Genomic DNA, 17,424 nt, shown 5'->3' with positions numbered 1-17,424 from the left:
AGGTCTTGTCATTTCTACAAAGCAGAAGTTCAATTTTTGTGATGGAAAAGTCTGTCGAAAGTTAATTAATACCAGTGATAAGTCATATATTGTCAACGTCAGTTAATACTAGTAATAATTCAAATATTGCGCCAGTTCTCGGCCCAGCACCCTCTACCCCAGACACACCCACTCTCTCATTCACTCTCACACACATGCATGCACAGCCAATATGTTATTTTTGTGATTTAAACAATTATTTTAATGATACGAAATTCACAAGAACGTGCTGACATATACAAAAGCCGATAAACACAGTTTATTAGTTTATGTTTTATGTCGAGACAAAATTACAGATTCGTGATTCAGCACTTTCCACAAGAAGAGGCAGCCGGAAGTTTACTGTCGATAGCCAGCTGTAGAAGAGCTGCGAGATGAAGAAAACAACACTAATTAGGGAAAGTATCATCGTGACAGTCATGATTATCGTCTCTTCCACCTTTCTTCTGTTGAGCTAAAGAAATAGATCATCACACAAATGGTAGAATGTAGACAGAGTTTACCCCAAGTAGGCAGCAATTTGTTTGGTTATAAAAGAAAGTTGTTTGTGTCTGGACGTGTCAGGTTTCTTGTCCAAAATAGAATGATCTGGAACTCGCTATCTCAATGAGGAGCCTGTGCCAAGCTACTATAACTATACAGGTACTCGAAACTGACTGAGGTGCGGTGATCGTGACGATGTTTTGTAAATTGCCATACTTTCCAACACACTATACATTTTTTTCTATTACTTTTTAAACGTTCCTGCTGTTTATTATAAGATGCAAAACAAAATAACAACGAGCGCCTTTCGGCCCACGGCATCAGATGTCGGTCATGGCTGAAGTCAAAATAAAATATAAAAGGTTTGGTTAGCGATTTGTTAAATGCAAACTGGATAAATATTGGTATTTGTCAAAAAATCTGCTTTTTAAAAAGTAATTTTTATAAAATCAAACAGAAAAGATGGAGGGATGGCGAGTGATTTGTGAGAGAGCGCGCGAGTGAAAACGTCTCACGACTGTCCTTTTTCTTTGTTGAGACTTCACTCGTATAAACTGTAGAGTCGGGCTGAAAAACTGACTGTTGCGGCTGTGTTGTGTCTTCACAGTGGTAAGAGTGATAAACAATTAGAGATCACGAATACAGCAAGGTAAAGGTCAGGTAGTGATGCCTTCCATAGTATGAGAAGTCAGCAGATGGCCGTCTGCTCCGACAAACCGTTACTACACTGGAGAGGTTTTGAGCTAATTGTGCAGATGTCCAGTTTCTAGAGAAGACATCAGGGAGAAAGTTTTTTTCCAGGGGATCATGAAAAGGTTGTAGGTCATGTTTCATGTTCCTGCACGACTTTCGCATTCTGCTAAGTTACTAACGAGGGCTGAATATGGCAGGAATCATACAGTACAGCCACTGTTAACCTCTTGACAGAATGTGTAAGCTATGATAGCTTTGCTTAATTACAATTGATTTACACCATTTTTAAAAGCCTTTTCGCTTTTAGATGTTGGGGTAGATAAGTGTAACGCTTCAGAGCAATGACGTTTGCTTGAAAATCCTAATTTTAGAAGTGATATTAGGAAGTACCTGGGTATTTGAGTAATGAAAAAAAAAATCCAATCACAGGAATTTATTGTGTTAGGCTGCCAGACGATGATTTCTAAGATGAATACTTACTGTTAGTGTACTGACCTTTAAAATAAGCATTTTATTTAGTTTTAGCTTCGAGCATAAAATTATCCGAAAATTAAAATAATAAAACATTTATGACTTGGAACCTATTTGAGCCACAGAAAGAGCTTAGTATCACTGAAAGCAGGATAACAACGATACTTGTGTAGATACTTCTTCCTTATTAGTGATTGAATAATCAGCTTGAAGTACTAGAACAAGATTTATCTGAGTACCTTAAAATAGTACTGACACGATGGCATCTTCTGTTACAAAATACGTATTAACACGACCGCTGGCACTAAACAAAGCGGAAAACACACACACACGCACTCACGCATACACGCACACCTAGACAAAGGCCCCAAACCCAAGAGATAACCAAAACAGTCACCAGCGACGGAGCCTTGGAAGCCCGCGTTATAGTCGCATGCGACCTCGTTGTTGATGTAGTTGCCGCGGTCGTCGGTGTAGCTGTCGTCGCTGCCTGGGCCGCCCACTAGCGCCCCGTACAACGTCTTGGGGTTGGGCCCCGGGAACCGCTGCGCGTCCCACGTGCATGGTTCTGGCTTACAGGGGCAGGAGCTTTGGACACAGGGAGAGAAGTACACCACCACTGTCAAGTAAGGACTTACAGCGTTTTTATCGACACGAGACAAGAAGCTTTGAAAAGAATTCTGGAGAACAATTTAAAGCGTTTAAAATGGGAGGGAGGAGGGAGAGGAGAAGAGTTATTCACCCCGAGCTGAGCGGTTGGTGCAGGTGATAAGCTAGAGGTCGCCTGTAGTAAGATTTGGTGTAAATTTTAATTAACCCTACTTGAATCTCTGTGCTAGCAACTCAACCTGCTTCTCTCCGGGGAAAGCTTCATGTGTCCAGAGGTATTTACTACGGAGAGGTACTTAAGTACCTCTCTCAGTGGTGAGTTAAAGTATTTAAGTACCTCGCCCTGTGGTGGGGTTTGGTGGGAGGGTTGACGTACCTCGCCCTGTGGTGGGGTTTGGTGGGAGGGTTGACGCCAAATCCGACGACGAAGCTGCGGCCTGTATCCCCGAGTGCGTAGTGGATCTGACACATGCCCCACTGGTTGTACTTGTCTGCATTAATTCCTCGCCGGGCAGCCAGAAGAGCGATGAAGGCTGTGTTGGCTGAGGGGCACAGGGAGGAGGAGAAGGAAGTATCGAAGTCTAATTCATCGTCATCAACGCGTTGTCTATTTAATTGTAATCAATATGTTAAGTTTAGTCTAGTTTATCGCAATGTGTTATGCTTTTGCCAGCTATAAGCCATGATGTGCTTATAAGGTGCCAATAACATGTCACAACAAACAATTTATAAAAAATGTGATAGCTTTGCTCAGCAATATCGCTGGTTTAACTCTAGTTAAGGCAGTACAAAGATTACTAACATCTTAGGCATCTTTAGTACCATTATTACGTTTTTTTATATAACACTGTCATATTCACTGTTATTCAAGCTCTATGTACATTTATTCAAGCTTTATATGAGGACATTTTATGGGTGGACTGCAGTTTGCGTATGATATCAATTTCTCCATTCTCCAAGGCGTGAATGAATAAAATTGTCTAATATCTAATGTTATGACATTCTACCAAACTTTAAGCACTCCATGAGGTGTAGATACACCATAGGCTTGTGTAGTGCTTATACTCACAAAGTATTTTAACTCGATATCTAGCAAAAGTAAAATATTGTCTTTAAACCCTGGAAAAATTGTAATGAAACTTGGTGCTTCATCCCGCAAAAAGTCTTCACACTACACAGACATTACTGTCTTAATTCTTCTGCAAAACAACTGTACTGCAATTATCCAGGAAGCCAGACGAGCATTCCGTATACCCGCCTCACTCACAGGCATAGCGCAGAGAGCCCCACTGAAGACGAAATGCCAGACACTTGGGTGAGTAGGGGATGCTGCCTCCTGGCATCCAGTCTGTCATCGTTGCAACGATGTCATTCTTGTACAGATCCTTGTGTGTAGCATCATACAGCAGGACCTAGCACAACATCACAAAGCCGCATGCTGAGCACAGACATGAGTGTAGTACTGAACACAGAGACACTTGGTCTCACCAGATATGAGTGTAGAGTACTGAACAGACATGAGTGTAGTGTACTGAACACAGAGACAGTTGGTCTCACCAGACATGAGTGTAGTGCACTGAGCACAGAGACAGTTGGTCTACCCTGAGCGCTCAACCTTGATTTTATCAGTGGAGTATGATAACTGACATGCCTACATATCATGGTAATGATGAGTAATGATTAGAAAGGGGCCAGACCATGTTGCCGGCCAGCTTCTCGTCCCAAGAAAAGCCCCAGGCAGCGCCGGGGATGTAGGTCTGCTCGGCATCAGTGAGGTACTGCTGGTCATTGGTGGCCTTGTACAGCCAGGCAGCAGCCCACGTCATCTCGTCCGTGTAGTTGCCGGACCTGACGACCATGGAGCAGTTACAAGTAATGATACAGCCATCGACATCACTACTAGCCACCAGTAAGCCGTCACTACCACTACCACAACCATCGTACCAACATTGTCAATCACCACATCAAAACAAGAAGCAAGTACTACTACACGTTTATGACTGGAGTAGTAGTACTATAGTCATGTAGTCAGAGAGTAACAGAGTACAATAGTAATACAGTAACATAGCAATGTAGTCAGGTAGTAATGGAGCTGTATAGTAAAACAGCAATGTAGTCATTTAGTAGTCTAATAACAGCAGTAGTACCAGATAAAACAATACAGAACTTGTAGTAAGCAGCGGCGGCGTTGACGCTGGTGGAGTAGAAGCCCGGATGTTGTTTGGCGAACTGGTAAATCTGCTTGGCGTGGGTCAACATTTCGTTTGCAAAAGTTGCGTCTGAGGAAATGTAGTCCAAAAAGTCCATAGTTCAAAGTTTTATAAAATTCGCTAGAGCTCTAACTTTGTTAATATTCACTAAAAGTAAGGTGGCAGAACATTGTATCCGCTACGAACTACAATGAAGTTAACTGCGTGTTGATTGAGAAAAAGTGTTTCATCCGACATCTCCACCAGTAGAATACATTCTTTTTTTAGAGAATACCTGAAAATAATATTTAGTAAAGTTGACGGTGACATTCATGTTATTTTTATCAATGGTCATGCGTGAATCCCGCATGAGCACGGAAACTGCCATTACCAAGAATTTGGTCTTACTTAAAAGCTCGGACGGACGATCAGGATATCATTCAGTATTCACAAAAAGGCAGTTATTACCTTTCGTCTTAAAGGCCAGGTAGCCACACGTCAGAGCTGCTGCAGTTTCGTCGGCCACGTCACTTCCGGGGCTAGAGGCTGTGATCTTGAAGGCTGGTCTGTTTTGGTCCATCAGCTCCGGGCTTGTCCAGGTACCGTGGTCAGTCCCACCGTCACCCACCTGTCACAGAACGGGAACAAGCTTGCGGACATCAGCCTGTGAATACGAGACTCTGACATTCTTACCTATTATAGGTTGGATACTTGTTTACGAAGATCAGACCTGCACTGTTACACTTTGAGATGATCAAAAGTCTCCATAATCATTGCGACCCTTGACATTCTTTGAACACACATGTATAAAGTCTTTGTTGAGGCCGTTGTTACACGTAAACACCTCACCTGTACATACAGTTCGTTAGGACCGGTGTGACATATTTAACACCTCACCTGTACATACAGTTCGTTAGGGCCGGTGTGACACTTGATGAAGTACTCGAGGGGCCAGCGGATGGAGTCATACATGTAGTCCAGTTGTCCCGCCTTCTCATAAGCATCTTTAAACTCCAGCAGACTCCAGCACAACACCGTGGTACTGAAGGCCATGGGGAAGTTGAACTTGACGTTGTCACCAGCTGGAGAAAAGCCGACAGCGAAACACCATCATTTAAATTTCTCTTTTATCCTCCTGGACGGCCAGAAAACAAAGCGGGGAACGTGGTTAACATGAGCGATCAGCGAAAAATGCTGAAAGAACACATAAAGCAGGGATAGAGAACTATCTTCCTCTAAAGGTCATTATGATATTTACTGCATCATTCACGGGCCACATAAAAATTATCTACTTGAAAATAAGCTTGCTCTGTTTGGTCATGCTGTAGGTGCGCAGATCGTTGACTCGAGTGGCTTGACGTGTCAACGTACGGCGCTGCTGGCTGTGCTTGGCGGTTGTCTCCCCTCCCCGATCCCTGCCCTCAATGTTCGTAAGGAAGATTTTTTTTATGCCGCACCCTGAAGCTCACTTCTCTGTACTTTTTTGTTTCTTACTGCTTTTTAGATTAATCTTTATCTCCCTCCGACCTTTATTATTATTCTTCCGGATACATTCTTGGGCGGGTTTTTTTTTTTTTAAAGTCAAGTGCTTCGCTTACCGTATCAGCCTCTCGCCATCACATAAGCCAGTCATCCCCACACCACCCACTCACACACACACCACCTACTCACCATCATACCAGCCGCCTGTCAGGTCCTCGCCCTTGTCCCCCCGGTCCTGTAGAGCCGAGTCCCCCCGCCAGGGGATGCGGTTGCTGGCAGGTAGTTTACCTGAGCGCTGCGCCTCGTAGAAGAGGATGGACTTCTGCAGCACCTCGGCGTAGTTGTACTTCATTTCTTGTGCTCCTGTTTGTGAAGACAGAGAAATCTGCACTTTCCCTCTAGCACTGCCGAGAAAATGACAGGGAGGTAATGGCGTGTAGTGATTGTGCTAGCCTGTAATGACATGGAATAAAATATCTCAAGACATGTAGACGAAGATGAAAGCGGCTGACCTGTGACCTGTGGGGCAGGTGGGGCCTTGTTGACGTCGGTGCACGGGTCCACAAGTCTGGCGGTGGCGGAAGGTGTCTCGGACCCGCAGGGTGCACCTGCAATGGGGACACACAGCTGGTCACCGGCGTTGTGCATACCCTGGTATGGCTTGTTGACCAGCACCACCCGAGTCCCGCACTGACCAGAGGCCGGCTGCTCCGCCACTACACCATCCCATTGCTGCCAGCAGAACAGAGCTACAGCTACAGCAGAGAACCATGTGAGTTCTAGCTCATGCTGCCCCACAAAACAAAGCCAGGTCACATGACTGATGCCTGGTTTGTTTTGTTTACTGTATGATAAACACGAGGTATTCAATAAAGAACCGGGATCAGCAGCTTCACAACCACACTAGTCAAAACAATCTCAAGCTAAACAAAGATACAATAACAAAAGTCAAGGCCGTCTCCTATTTGCTTTTATTTTTTTGGTAGGTCGTTGGGAAAGAAGTGAGGTGTTAGACCCATCATTATTTTCAGGGCCAGCTTTCTGTGAGGGTGCTGACCCCTTCCTCCACTTGAACCACTTGCTTCCAATTTTAGTGAGCATCTACTGAAGTAGCAGCATTAGTAGGGTGTACTTTGTGCTCATCTTTTTTTAGCCAGCAGTTGCTGGTGATGGGATGAACATCAACACATAATTCTTTGATTAAGGAAATTTGTTCAAAAGCTTCTTCATTAAAAACACAAACTGCACATGGAACTGAACTCTCAGGAAGGAAGTTTTTGTGGAGTATAAACTATTCATGAAATCTAGATATACATCACTGGTGCACCAGAATTTAAGCAGCTGCTCATGTTCTGTTCCTCTGTATGCTAGGATTATTTTATGGATTACCTCTGTAGTCACACTGATTACAGATGCATGATTTTTGTGGCTAGGTGGTTCATTATTTTTTGTTAAAGATTTCTGTGAAAAGCACCAGCTGTCTGGCCTTTTAGGGGGCTGACAATGATGTGCTCTCTAGATACTGTATGGCTACAAACTTGACTAGATAGCATTCTTTATTTGTTAGGAATATTATACATAATTGCCAGTCTGCACACATTCTCTTTAATTGTTACACTGGGTTTGAGCAAGACAACCCGTCACCCAACCTTTGTTCCTTAGAGAGCTTGTGTCTAGGACTGTGCCAGACGTGTGTATGAGATGTGCTATTATTACAAAGAACATGAATAACAAGCATTTCAAGTTCACTCAAATTTGTCAACTTTCACATCTAGTCGTGATTATTACCATATTTACAGCAGAAATTAAAACTTCGCTTTTTCCCCCGAGACGCATACCACATGACTGATGGTGATTTCCACAGCTGAATTTTTAGCTGCTACAACGGTCTTAGAATTAATGTCGTCGTGGTTGTTATTCTTTTCCACGTGGTGTTTTCAGAAGAAATGAGCGTCTGACAGGCACAACGAGCATATATTTAATATGTAGCGTTAATGTCTCAGAAAGAATTCCAGAACTAGCTTTGAGTGGCTGTCAAATTTTTTTTTTTTTTACATCCGGAAGCCATGACAGTTGGATTGTGGGATACCCGAACATTCCGAAGCGTGTTCGTGTGACCTATGATCCCGTGACCTAGCGCAACTGACAGCTCCGACTACGGATGTCGATAGGTGGACTGCTGTCTGTCTGCCGAGACCAACGCTTAGCCTCTTGCGAAGTAATCCGCTGTTAGTCTCGGCGAGCCTAAACAATGGGACTAAACCGGAAGCTTTGTAGTAGCATGGCTCGTTTTAGTAGTTAATCTGAAATGGGAATAAACCGGAAGCTGTATGCACAACTGCCTCGTTTTAGTAGTTAACTGGGAAAAAAATCGTCTGCCAGCAGTCCAGTAATACAAGTTCGTGGTCTGACGATATGATGTGACCCAGGTTATGACTACCAGAGGCAGTCAGGTAGAACAGTCAGCAAGAACCAATGTAATTAGGATATGAAAGAAAAAAAAGCGAGAGTGAGGGCTGCTTTACAAGTTTTACCTCGATGCCGCGAACCCCTTGTCCTGCAAACTCGAAGACCACCTCCCAGCCACCGATGGCCGATTCCAGGTGAAAGCAGGCTTTGCCTTCCCACCTGCTGCCGCCGCTCTGGGACAGCTGGAGATTGGCCGTCTGCTCAGCCGCCCACACCACCACCATCAGCAACAGCGCCACGACAGCACCGACCAGTGTCGCCATGCTAACAGCAGCAGCAACAGCAGCAAGACACCACATTAGACACTTGCCGGGTGGGCGGGTGTGGGGTTTGTCATATTTTGTACAGAGTACTACGGTTAACTGACATAAATTCACACAGCAGGGCTGAATTGTTTGTTCCTGTGACAACAGTAAATATCTGCAAATAATGACTAGTAGCTCTAAAAAATAAAGAATAAGTTAGGATATATATAAAGGAAGGTTATTAATTAACCCTGTGCTAAAATCAAAATTATAAACATTTCTGACTTTTTTCGATAAATTATATTTATATATTGTTGCTATAATTTAAAATATATTTTATACTTATTGTATTTATTCATACAATATTTTGTATTTGTGTCTATCTTGTATTTTCATTATTTGTTTGTAAAGCGCCAGGAGTCAGTATGCAGGACCAGGATGTGGCGCTAAAATTATAAATTCGCTGTCTAATTTACAGAATATTTAGTACTGTAATTCAGATAATGATGACAGTATTAATTGTGAATATAAAATATTCAACAAGAATGATCATGCACCTAAATACTTTAAACACGGTGAAGCTGCGCGGCTGAGATGTGATCACGTGACTAAGCTGGCCTCTGGCACACAGTCGGACAATACAATTTTTACAATGTATTGTTTACAATACATCGTTAGTTTTCTTGGTCCAACGTTGGACTTTGCATGCCACGTACTTCAAACAAATATTTCACAAAGCCCCCAAGAATATTAAAATTAATTGTACGACACCTACCCATTTTTTTATGGATGGAACTTTTGTCACATGTAGACATCGTTTTGTACAAAACATCACAAGGCTAAAGGTCGAGAAAAGTGCGACTGCAAGACTTCTTTAAGATGTCTCAGGCTTAACATCCAGAATTTTTATATTTTTGTTGATTGAAAGCAGAAATTTCGCTTCAAGAAAGAAGACTTTATAAGTTATGCATAAAATCTTTTTGGTGATCCATCGCACATCCTGGCTAGATATAGCGACTAGACAACACGTCTGGTTCTGTGAATGGAAGAGTGGAGATCCGGGTACAGGTAGGCACAGACGTTTAAACAAGTCAGATGTGACATGGTTACTTACTTGGAGATTTTGACAGTATGTCAGGGAGTATGAACCACCTGTTGGTGTCTGCCGATTCCTTCTCTGACACTGAAGTTGTCTTATCAGACAATTTATATATGTTGGTGTCAGTAAAGGCCTTGGGAAGAGATAACAGAGATTACTGAAGCAGAGGCGTGGTCAGTGAATCTTTAGAAGAATGCAAGCAGCTTCCGGTGACTTTATGTGATGTAGATGGTACAAGGATACAATATGGCGCCCCATGGATACACTGAATACAAAGTACATCAGGGGAAAGTTGGAATAATGTGTGATCACAGTGTAATAGAGGATCATTGTCTAGAACTCGCCATTGTTCTTCTTGTACGTCTCGACCAAAAAACAAAGTACCAATAAAACTTTCCTAAACACAAAAAAGAAAACAAAGAGTGTGACTGGTGCAGGTGAACTGTGTGGACTGGTAGGTCAGTGGACACGCCCTCGATAAGTCGTTATTGTTGCGATCTGTATCTCGGGACAAAATGTAGGACCAGGCTATTTTTAGCCCCCATGTCGTGGCAGGTAGAGTTTGGTTTCATGTAATCTGTGCCGATAAAAGAGACACAGTCTACAGGTAACTGTCAGTTGAACCTGCAGCTTTGACCCTCATCTGTGCACAGAATATTGGTAAGATGAGCCTCCTGAAGTCCGGTCTTACCTCCTCCCTGTTCTTAGTGCCCAGCCCCTTGTTGGTGTTATGGTGTTATTGTTATATTATGATGGTGTTATGGTAGACTTGTTGGATGTAGTGATGAGGATACTCGTTAACACACATCTGACCATCACTCTATGATCTCAGCCTAGAAGATGCTGTTGTCGGCGACACTGGTGGTGTTGCTGGCCATCGTCGGGTCGGAGGCTGCTGTCAACCAAACGCAGACGGTACCCCTGCAACTGTCAGAGAATGCAGGCGCAGACTGGGAGGGACAGTTCTGCTTCCAGCTGGCACAACCCATTCTGGCCTTCGAGGTCGTCATCAAGTTCAACGTGGGCATCAAGAATGTGAAGGTGAAACTTACTGAGATATGAACACGTGTGAACAGCAGCTTGAGCTCACTGCCCAGCAACGGATTTTAGTTTTAGAAGACAGCAAGAAAGCGAAAGAAGAGAGAATGTGAGGAGAAATAGAGGAAGTAATATCCATATGATACTTTAGTGATGAGGACTAATTATTTCTAGAAGCCTCTGCCTTCTCGTTTCACTGTTATGCGCAGACGTATAGTCATCGTCGATGTTACCTTTACTGCAGACTAATAGAGTGATCTCGCTTGGACAGTCAGCCGACTGTTACACTAGTCTCCCCTTCACTGTCCCCAGAACTGGCTGGGTACCTGGCTGGAGAACGAGCCCTGCTCCCAGGAGTGGAGGCTGGTCAACTCTGACATCCACGGCCTTCACTCAGTGGGTCAGTTCTGTGTGCGAGTCGCCGGCACCATGTGCGACACCGCGGACCCCTCTGGCACCGGCACCCTTGTCGACCTCACCGGCGACTCGCAGGTGCCCCCTGTCCCTCCGACTGTTGCTGGTGAGTCAGGGTGCACCCGGTACCCGTGCTGCCTGCAGACCATTTCCAGGCTGGTGTGCAAGACATGACAATGAAGCAGACGAGGAGGAATTTTTTGTGACATTTTCAAATCAAACTGTCGTTATTTTTTCCCTTGATAAAATATAAAAATTTCAAAACTTTAAAAAATTTTTTCTTAGAGGATAGATGCAATTTTATTTTTAAATCGCTGGGAGACCTGTCCATAGGGCAGATGAGCGAAGTAGTCTGTGTACAACATACGGACAACAAGTTGTTGAAACCTTGTGAATGTTTACCTGCAGGCGCCCAGCAGACGAAGTACAACTACGCCGAGGTGCTGCAGAAGTCCATCCTCTTCTACGAGGCGCAGCGCTCAGGTAAACTACCTGCCAGCAACCGCATCCCCTGGCGGGGGGACTCGGCTCTACAGGACCGGGGGGACAAGGGCGAGGACCTGACAGGCGGCTGGTATGATGGTGAGTAGGTGGTGTGTGAGTGAGCGGGTGGTGTGACTGTGAGTAGGTGGTGTGTGAGTGAGTGGGGGTGTGACTGTGAGTAGGTGGTGTGACTGAATAAATTGTGTGATGGTGAATGACTGGTGCGGTGGTGAATGGTCTGGGCTAATGGTGAGTGGCTGGCATATTACTGAAGGCTGTATTGGTGAAGAGCGTGAGGATGAGCGAGACGACGACGATGATGATAGCGGATTTGCTTTTTTCCAGCTGGTGACAACGTCAAGTTCAACTTCCCCATGGCCTTCAGTACCACGATGTTGTGCTGGAGTCTGCTGGAGTTTAAAGATGCTTATGAGAAGGCGGGACAACTGGACTACATGTATGACTCCATCCGCTGGCCCCTCGAGTACTTCATCAAGTGTCACACCGGCCCTAACGAACTGTATGTACAGGTGAGGTGAAAGCTGTGTTTTCAACAGCTCTCTGAGTACTTCCATCACAGGTATTTCTACCTTCGCCGCATTGCCATCACTACAAGACACAGTCTTTCCCTCTGAAACCCTCACTTCTTCTGACAGTTTCTTATTCTATTTCTCTCTCTGTCTGCGCCTGATGCTCTTGTGATGGAATATTTCACGTGACCTCGTACTGACCTACAGTAGGTGATCTCGGGAGTAAAGTGTCTTCTTCATCTCCTGTGACAGCTAAAGTCTGGGGTGGAAGTGCCATACTTTCCTATTTTGATGGCAGGTGGGAAGTGGAGAACTGGACCACGCTGTGTGGACCAGTCCAGAACGTATGAACCCCAAGAGACCGGCTTATAAAATCGATGCTTTGCATCCCGGAAGTGACGTAGCAGATGAAACGGCAGCAGCCATGGCCTGTGGATACCTGGCCTTCAAGGATAAAGGTGGGTAGGGGATCGATTGTTCAAGTTGCTACCTGAAAATAGACTACATTATTTGCAAAGGTTTTCTCGCATCCACATGATTAACCCTCAACATCTGAGGTCACATCTTTGTTTGTTTGTTTGCTGTTGTTGTTGCCGTGGATCGTACTGTTTTCAGAGATTTTTAAAGTATTTTTGCCGGAAGCTAAGGTGAAGACATTTGCACCTGCCATGTCTGCTGTGTGTTCAGACCCCGCCTTTGCCACCAGTCTGCTGACCCACTCCAAGCAGCTGTACACCTTCGCCAAGACACACCACGGCTTCTACTCCGACAGCGTTGCTGACGCCGCCAACTTCTACAAGTAAGGACAACTTCCTTGAGCAGGTCCCTAATCCCTTCTCGTTGTCGTCCTCCTCATCATCATCATCTGTCTTTCAGTGTTGTCGTTGCCACACCATGTTCCGAGGGCTTCGTGTTCTGATGGTCGTCCTGCCTGGGGTCTTTGTCAGTCGTACTTGCGACCGTCCATAGTGGACTTACAAGCCGCTGACAATAGTTGTTGACCCCTCTTTTACTACCTTCAAAATATTGAAATCGCGAACAGAAACAATTCTTGGAATAAGCAGGCAGGACGACGAATGGTTTAGACAACAGACCCTGACTATTACAATGTATAACGAAAATAACTTATGTCTACAGCGGCTGGAGAAGAAACCTCTGACAGGGTGAGAGATGACTTATTTATAAGTTAAATGTCAGGGTGTTACATGACTTATTTAAATGTTACAGGTCAATGTGTTACATGACTTATTTACAAGTTAAATGTCATGGTGTTACATGACTTATTTAAATGTTACAGGTCAATGTGTTACATGACTTATTTAAATGTTAAATGTCAGGGTGTTACATGACTTATATAGACTTATGTAAGACTTTTATGAGAACTAAAGGAAGGATGTAAGATGGAGAGCCCTTTTCATCAGAAGGTGGGGATGCCAGTGTAATGACCTTTACAAGTGCTGGGGGAAGAAATGGGGAGTGGAGGGTGAGTAGGGCGCACTGACCACGTGGTCTTGACCTCAGGTCCTACAACTACACCGACGAACTGGTGTGGGGCGCGGCCTGGATGTACAAGGCCACAGGTGACGTCAGCTACCTGCGGGACGCCGAGGCCAGGTACCAATCTTGGCCTGCGTGGGGATTCTCCTGGGATGAGAAACAGTTTGGGAACCAGGTAAGTCATCATCATCGTCCTCATCGTCGTCGTCGTCTGTGATCGTAGTGGCATCAGTGATGATTTTCAGTGTGCAAACGAGTGAACTTAATCGTGCGAGTAAGTATAGCTCTATAAGAATTACAATGCTATGCATTATGAATTACTGTATGTTCGTGTGCTGGCTATGGTGCACGAGTTAACAAGTGAAGACTCGCTCCAGTGAACATGGTTGCCATGGTGACGTGTCTAAGGTCCTGTGTCGCAGATTCTGCTGTACGAGTTGACGAGCAAAGACGTGTACAAGCAGGAAATCATCTCGACCATGACGAGCTGGACCAAGGCAGGGGGGATGACCTACACACCCAAGTGCCTGGCATGGCGGCTGGAGTGGGGGTCCCTCAGATACGCAGGTCTGTATACAGTGACGTCACTTCCTCTGGAGTGAAATGCTCGTGTGACGACCTCAGGCACGTGCGTGTTCACTGCTCGCCACGTCTCCCTGTCTATCGTCTGTGCTTCAGACCAAACACAATGGAAGTGAAGAGGGGATGATAAATGATCTCAGTGGAGTTGTCAGACCCTCCAGTGCAGTCAAGTCTCTCTCAAGGGAGATAACCTTAGCGAACAGTTCATCATAAATCACATTACGTCCCTTTCGTGTGAAAGAAACATGAAATACATTCTAAGCAATTATTTTTACATCAGTAAACTTAAAATCGAGTACCTCCTTGTGCGATGGAAGGAGTTTGTGATGGTGGAAGGCTCTACTAGATGTTGTAGAGGTTGTACAAGTGTATAAAGTGTACAAGTGTTGTATCAGTGTAATACTTCCTGTGTTCTCATCCTGTAGCATAGTGATTGAAACACTTGTTTGTCACCACTGCAGTGACAGGCCCTGGGTTCAGATCTTGTCTAGGGACACTTTCTGACACCTGTTGGTGGGGCTGGCTGTTTGGGTTTTCTCCGGGTACTCCAGTTTCCTCCCCTTGCCTCTCCCCTCATATTGCGAAATCACCTCTAGGTGAAACATTTTGCCGAAGAAACCAAGTTCTTATATCCACCAGTCCAAATGTTGTATCAGTGTAACATTTACTGAGCTCTTATGTAACACCAACATCTGTGCTGCATGTTCATGTAACAGTGTAACATTGTAACAGCCCAGTATGATGAATTATCAAGCATTGGTGTAACCACGTGTCAGTGCATTTTAACAGGTTGACGGCCTCTCACAGTCTCCCCTAATCTTCCAGAATCTCTTCAGTTCTTCCAGTTTCTCACAAACAGCTATTTCCATTATCAGATGTGTACCCTCAGACCCAGGGTACGTTCCCATGATGCAATGTGTGTTTGTTTTCCTACCTTCAGACCCAGGATACGTTCCCATGATGCAATGTGTGTTTGTTTTCCTACCTTCAGACCCAGGGTGCGTTCCCATGATGCAATGTGTGTTTTGTTTCCCAGCAAACCATGCTGCCATGGCGCTGGTGGCCGCCAAGAAGGGGCTGAACGCTGACCAGTACCGCCACTGGGCCATGTGTCAGATCCACTACATCCTGGGGGACACGGGCCGCAGCTACGTGGTGGGCTTCGGGGTCAACCCCCCTTCTCGCCCCCACCACCGAGGAGGGTATGTCCTTGACCTCCTACTTTCCTCCCAGAGTCTTACCTACGTGGAGGCACCTCAGAGCCACCTGCTTGTCTATACAAACATTTTGACTGTGCAGTCATGACAACAGTCACGTGACCCTGGACGTTCACTCCTGGCAAACAACTGCCGTGACTTTCTCAAGCGCCTCGCATTCTGTCACCGCACTGATTCCATCTCAACATGGTTTTAATTTCGAACGCTTGGTCAGGTTTCATTTCTGTTTTTTTTAACATGTCCACAAACACCAGAATGTCGGTTAGAATTTTCTTCCTGCATATAGTATGTCAGCTCACAATCCCGAAACAACACGGATTTGTTTGCGTGTGTGTGTGCGCGCGTGAGAGACAGCCTTCGTCCGTATGTGTGCGTGCATGTAATTATGTATGTCACGTAGCGTATAACATGTGTGTGTGTGTGTTTATGTGTTTGTGTGTGTGCGCGTGCAGGTCCTGTCCGCTGTTGCCGGCGCCATGTAGCTGGGAGGCCCAGCGGTTCAACGGCCCCAACCCGCACGTGCTGTACGGCGCGATGGTGGGAGGACCTGGCGCCAACGATGACTATGAAGATGAAAGGATGGACTACACACACAACGAGGTGGCCTGCGACTACAACGCCGGCCTGCAGTTTGCTGCCGCAGGTCAGTCTCTCCCACCCCCCGGCCTGCTCCCCTCCCCACCACCACAATACTTGGGCAGTTACAAGACTCTTGATGGCGGCCTCATAAATAATTACACGTGTTATAAAGTGTGGCTACAATATTGTCACAACACTGCCACACCCGTGAGTGCTCAGCCAAGAAGCTTTGATTTCTCATCTGTGTGAACCCTGTTGCACTCTTGGTGCTGATGATGAGGGCAGCTTCCTTCCTGCAGTTGGGGAGGAAACATTTGTCAGCCAGCACGTGCGTTCATCACGCGTCACCGGTGACAAATACTTTGGTTGTTGACTCGATGGTTGTTCTCACGCGCAGTTTACCTCGTTCTCACGCGCAGTTTACCTCGTTCTCACGCGCAGTTTACCTTGTTCTCACGCGCAGTTTACCTCGTTTTCACGCGCAGTTTACCTTGTTCTCACGTGCATTATTTCCTCCTTTCAGCTCTCATGCAGTTGGCCCTCGACCATCAGCTACCTGACTCTGCCACCTGCGGCACCTGCTAGTTCGTCAGGGTCCAACGACACGTGCAGGTGACTTCATAGCAGACTCTACAAAGTATCTTCACATTTATAAACACATTCAACTTTTGGCCGAAGGAGAAGTCAGCAAGTGTGAAGTAGAAGCTTCACAGCAGACAGACATTTTGAGAACTCAGACTCATTATCACAAAGTAGTGAGTTGTGGTCAGCTGTCGCCCTTCCTAGAAACTTGTAGCAGATGGCGATGACTGAAGGTCTTTGTGTACTGAAAATATGCTCTGTTCTGTATCGTCAGGTTGGACATCAAATAAAGGTGCATTTGTCAACATAAGACGTGTTGTGTCAGGCAGCTTTATACTTATCTGGATGTTTTTTTTTTATACCTCTCTACCCCGCTTTTGCTCGCATTTATTTGACTTCTGACTTCCCACCAAGAACAAACGTACAACGGAAAGGTATCGATGTAAACTGTATCTTTGTTTTTCGTACAATCACTCAGTTGTGGGAGGCCAAATTCTCTCGCTCCTTCCTTCCATGTGTGAGTGTGGTGAAGTGAACAGGTGCGGGCTTGTGCACAGGTGTTTCCGGTTGGATGAGCAGCATCTGCAAGGTATGAAGGTCCCATGGCAGGACAGCATCATTCGGACAAGGAATAGGGCATCCGAGTTAAACTGACAGACACCCGACAGCAACGGCCACTCACCCCCCATCCCCCGTATTGTTAGGGCTTATAATCAACAAGTA

The 17,424-nt window shown here is 45.3% G+C and overlaps 2 protein-coding genes across 3 annotated transcripts; one reads left to right on the top strand and one right to left on the bottom strand.

The window, feature by feature from the left end:
- Positions 1–217: 217 nt before the first annotated feature.
- Positions 218–9,949, bottom strand: LOC112557393 (endoglucanase E-4-like). Of its 2 annotated transcripts, none has more exons than XM_025227209.1 (12): positions 9,795–9,949; positions 8,501–8,699; positions 6,479–6,698; positions 6,156–6,329; positions 5,382–5,566; positions 4,953–5,112; positions 4,463–4,574; positions 3,993–4,143; positions 3,563–3,707; positions 2,633–2,837; positions 2,084–2,274; positions 218–406 (listed from the first exon to the last, which is right to left on the bottom strand). In XM_025227209.1, the coding sequence occupies exons 2-12, from the start codon at positions 8,696–8,698 to the stop codon at positions 345–347; spliced, it is 1,803 nt and encodes a 600-aa protein (XP_025082994.1). In that variant the 5' UTR covers position 8,699; positions 9,795–9,949; the 3' UTR covers positions 218–344. The 2 variants fall into 2 exon arrangements, with proteins under 2 accessions (XP_025082994.1, XP_025082996.1); XM_025227211.1 differs by having other exon boundaries at positions 2,672–2,837.
- Positions 9,950–10,285: 336 nt separating this feature from the next.
- Positions 10,286–17,011, top strand: LOC112557394 (endoglucanase A-like). The gene is made up of 12 exons (XM_025227212.1): positions 10,286–10,439; positions 10,612–10,820; positions 11,130–11,337; positions 11,640–11,813; positions 12,060–12,244; positions 12,543–12,702; positions 12,932–13,043; positions 13,766–13,916; positions 14,164–14,308; positions 15,360–15,525; positions 15,993–16,183; positions 16,643–17,011. The coding sequence occupies exons 2-12, from the start codon at positions 10,620–10,622 to the stop codon at positions 16,702–16,704; spliced, it is 1,755 nt and encodes a 584-aa protein (XP_025082997.1). The 5' UTR covers positions 10,286–10,439; positions 10,612–10,619; the 3' UTR covers positions 16,705–17,011.
- The last annotated feature ends 413 nt before the right edge of the window (positions 17,012–17,424 follow it).

The sequence above is a fragment of the Pomacea canaliculata genome, linkage group LG2 (assembly GCF_003073045.1).
Source record: "Pomacea canaliculata isolate SZHN2017 linkage group LG2, ASM307304v1, whole genome shotgun sequence".
NCBI lineage: Eukaryota > Metazoa > Mollusca > Gastropoda > Architaenioglossa > Ampullariidae > Pomacea > Pomacea canaliculata.
The sequence above is the reverse complement of the archived record's forward strand: the minus strand, read 5'-3'. Positions and strand labels throughout refer to the sequence as shown.

Coding starts and splice junctions, on each gene's coding strand:
- LOC112557393 (XM_025227209.1), bottom strand. CDS start 8,698: ATGGCGACACTGGTCGGTGCTGTCGTGGCGCTGTTGCTGATGGTGGTG. Junction 6,699..8,500: donor AAGGGGTTCGCGGCATCGAG/GTAAAACTTGTA, acceptor TTCTGCTGGCAG/CAATGGGATGGTGTAGTGGC. Junction 3,708..3,992: donor AGAAGCTGGCCGGCAACATG/GTCTGGCCCCTT, acceptor ATGTTGTGCTAG/GTCCTGCTGTATGATGCTAC.
- LOC112557394 (XM_025227212.1), top strand. CDS start 10,620: ATGCTGTTGTCGGCGACACTGGTGGTGTTGCTGGCCATCGTCGGGTCG. Junction 11,338..11,639: donor TGTCCCTCCGACTGTTGCTG/GTGAGTCAGGGT, acceptor GTTTACCTGCAG/GCGCCCAGCAGACGAAGTAC. Junction 15,526..15,992: donor CGCCCCCACCACCGAGGAGG/GTATGTCCTTGA, acceptor GTGCGCGTGCAG/GTCCTGTCCGCTGTTGCCGG.